General features: G+C 66.3%; 1 protein-coding gene across 1 annotated transcript in view; it reads right to left on the bottom strand.

Moving 5' to 3' along the window:
- CRLF2 (cytokine receptor like factor 2) overlaps positions 1 to 1,837 on the bottom strand; it is an 11,534-nt gene that overhangs the window by 629 nt on the left and 9,068 nt on the right. The window contains exons 7-8 of the mRNA XM_025049766.1: positions 1,693 to 1,777; positions 11 to 118 (exon numbers count right to left, since the gene is read on the bottom strand). Coding sequence (XP_024905534.1) covers positions 11 to 118; positions 1,693 to 1,777 — 193 coding nt within the window. The remainder of the gene's footprint in view (positions 1 to 10; positions 119 to 1,692; positions 1,778 to 1,837) is intronic.

Genomic DNA, 1,837 nt, shown 5'->3' with positions numbered 1-1,837 from the left:
GTGCCGGGGCCTGGGCCGTGGGCAGCGGGACCCCTGGTGCGTCCTCCAGGACACACGCGAGCTCCCCGGGCTCCACCTTGCTCGGCACGGCCACGTTCTGCGTGTCGTGGATCCACTCCTGCGGGACCGAAAGGTCAGGACTCAGAGGTGAGCACACGCGGCCCGCTCCGGGCCCCCTCACGGCCAGCATGGTGACGAGCCACCCCGGGAGGCTGGGCACAGAGGTCAGGTGTGCAGCAGCCGGGCCTCGGGGCGAAGGCCGCACCAGGGGGCTTTCCCGCTGACCGCACCCCTTCTCTGCGCCCCGCAGGGGTCTGCACACGCCCCGGCCCCCCACGCACGCCGCTGTCCACAGGGGCGACTTGGAGCCCACACACCCAGAGCGGCCGTGTGCCGCCCCTTCCCGCCTGGGACCACGGCATCTGCTTCCCCTCGAGGAAGAAGCTTCCGTCTGCACGGGGCCTCGTCCCCTCCCCGGCCCAGGTGGCATCTGGGACAAACGCGCGACACGACCCCAATGACCAGGCGTTTCCTGCTGCCTGCCGCCCGCCTCCCGCCCGCCAGGCCCGGCCCCGTGGCCATGAGCTGTCGCCCCCGTCAGCAGCTCAGCCGCCTGGGCGGCTTCCCTGTTCCCTATGAGCGACCCCCCTGCGTGCGTGGAAAATAGGCCTCGTCTCCTGCTAATCTCTCTTTTTAATCTGCCTTTTTTCCTCACTTAATTTACAGTCCTCGGGCACAGAACCTAAGGGAGTAGAGGGAAAATTATTTCCCCCCTGACTCTTTCCATCCCCTACACCTAAGAAGTTGTGAAGTTCACCCTGTTCTTGTCGGAGGTTGAATGGCGCCGACCCTTTCCCCCAAATAAATATATTCCCGAGTCCTAGTCCCCAGGACCTGCGAGTGTGGCTTTGTTTGGAAACAGGGTCTGTGCAGACGTGATTTGTGAGGGACCGGATGAGTCCCCCTGGAGCAGGTGGCCCCAAACCCAGTGACAGTGTCCGTATCAGAGACAGAACAGGACAGACACAGACACAGACACGGAGCAGAAGCCACGCAGACACGGAGGGACAGATGGGAGGGACGTGCTCACCAGCCCAGACACGCCTGGGGCCCCCAGACGCCGGGACAGGCAGGAAGGACCGTTCCCCGGGACCTCCGGAGGGAGCAAAGCTCGGGGACACCTGATGTCACGACGCTGGCCCCCAGGACTGGGGTGGGGAGGGCGGAAATTTGTGATGTTTTCAGCCTCCAGCACCTATCAGTGGCCGGCGGCCCCCGGGAATGAAACTACGGGGACCGCAGTGTCCTGTAAAGCCGCGGCCTGCGTCCCCAGCGCCCAGCGAGCTCCTGGGGACGGGGCCGAGTTCCCCAGCGCCTGACGCTCAGCCGTGCCAAGCATTTGCCGGGTGGGGTCACGGCTGCCTCAGACCTTGCAGAGCGGAAGTTCCCGCCTGGCGCCCAGCCCTGCGGGCCGAGGCTCCTCGGCTTCCTGGGGAGATGGGCGGGCGATTAGGCTGAGCAGGTGTGTTGGGGCCGCTGATCTCCCGGCTGATTTGCAGGCCCACGGCTTCCGGGGACCCTCCGAGCCGCCGCCTCTGAGCGGCAGACAGGAGCGCGGAGCTGCCGTGTGCAGGTCAAAAGGGGCTCGTGGCCGAGATGCACAGTGCGACAGCACGGGAAGCCGGGCATTACCTGGAAGTCCCCGCGGTGCGCCTCGAACAGCCCCGGGAAGGAGGCCTTGGGGTCCGGCACACTGGGCATGACCAGCTCCTTCACGCTGAAATGAACGGAGACAGTGTGGTCAGGTGGGGCGCGAGCCGGGCCACGGGTGCGAAGC

This window comes from Pteropus alecto, unplaced genomic scaffold, assembly GCF_000325575.1.
Source record: "Pteropus alecto unplaced genomic scaffold, ASM32557v1 scaffold96, whole genome shotgun sequence".
In the NCBI taxonomy this organism is placed as follows: domain Eukaryota; kingdom Metazoa; phylum Chordata; class Mammalia; order Chiroptera; family Pteropodidae; genus Pteropus; species Pteropus alecto.
The sequence above is the reverse complement of the archived record's forward strand: the minus strand, read 5'-3'. Positions and strand labels throughout refer to the sequence as shown.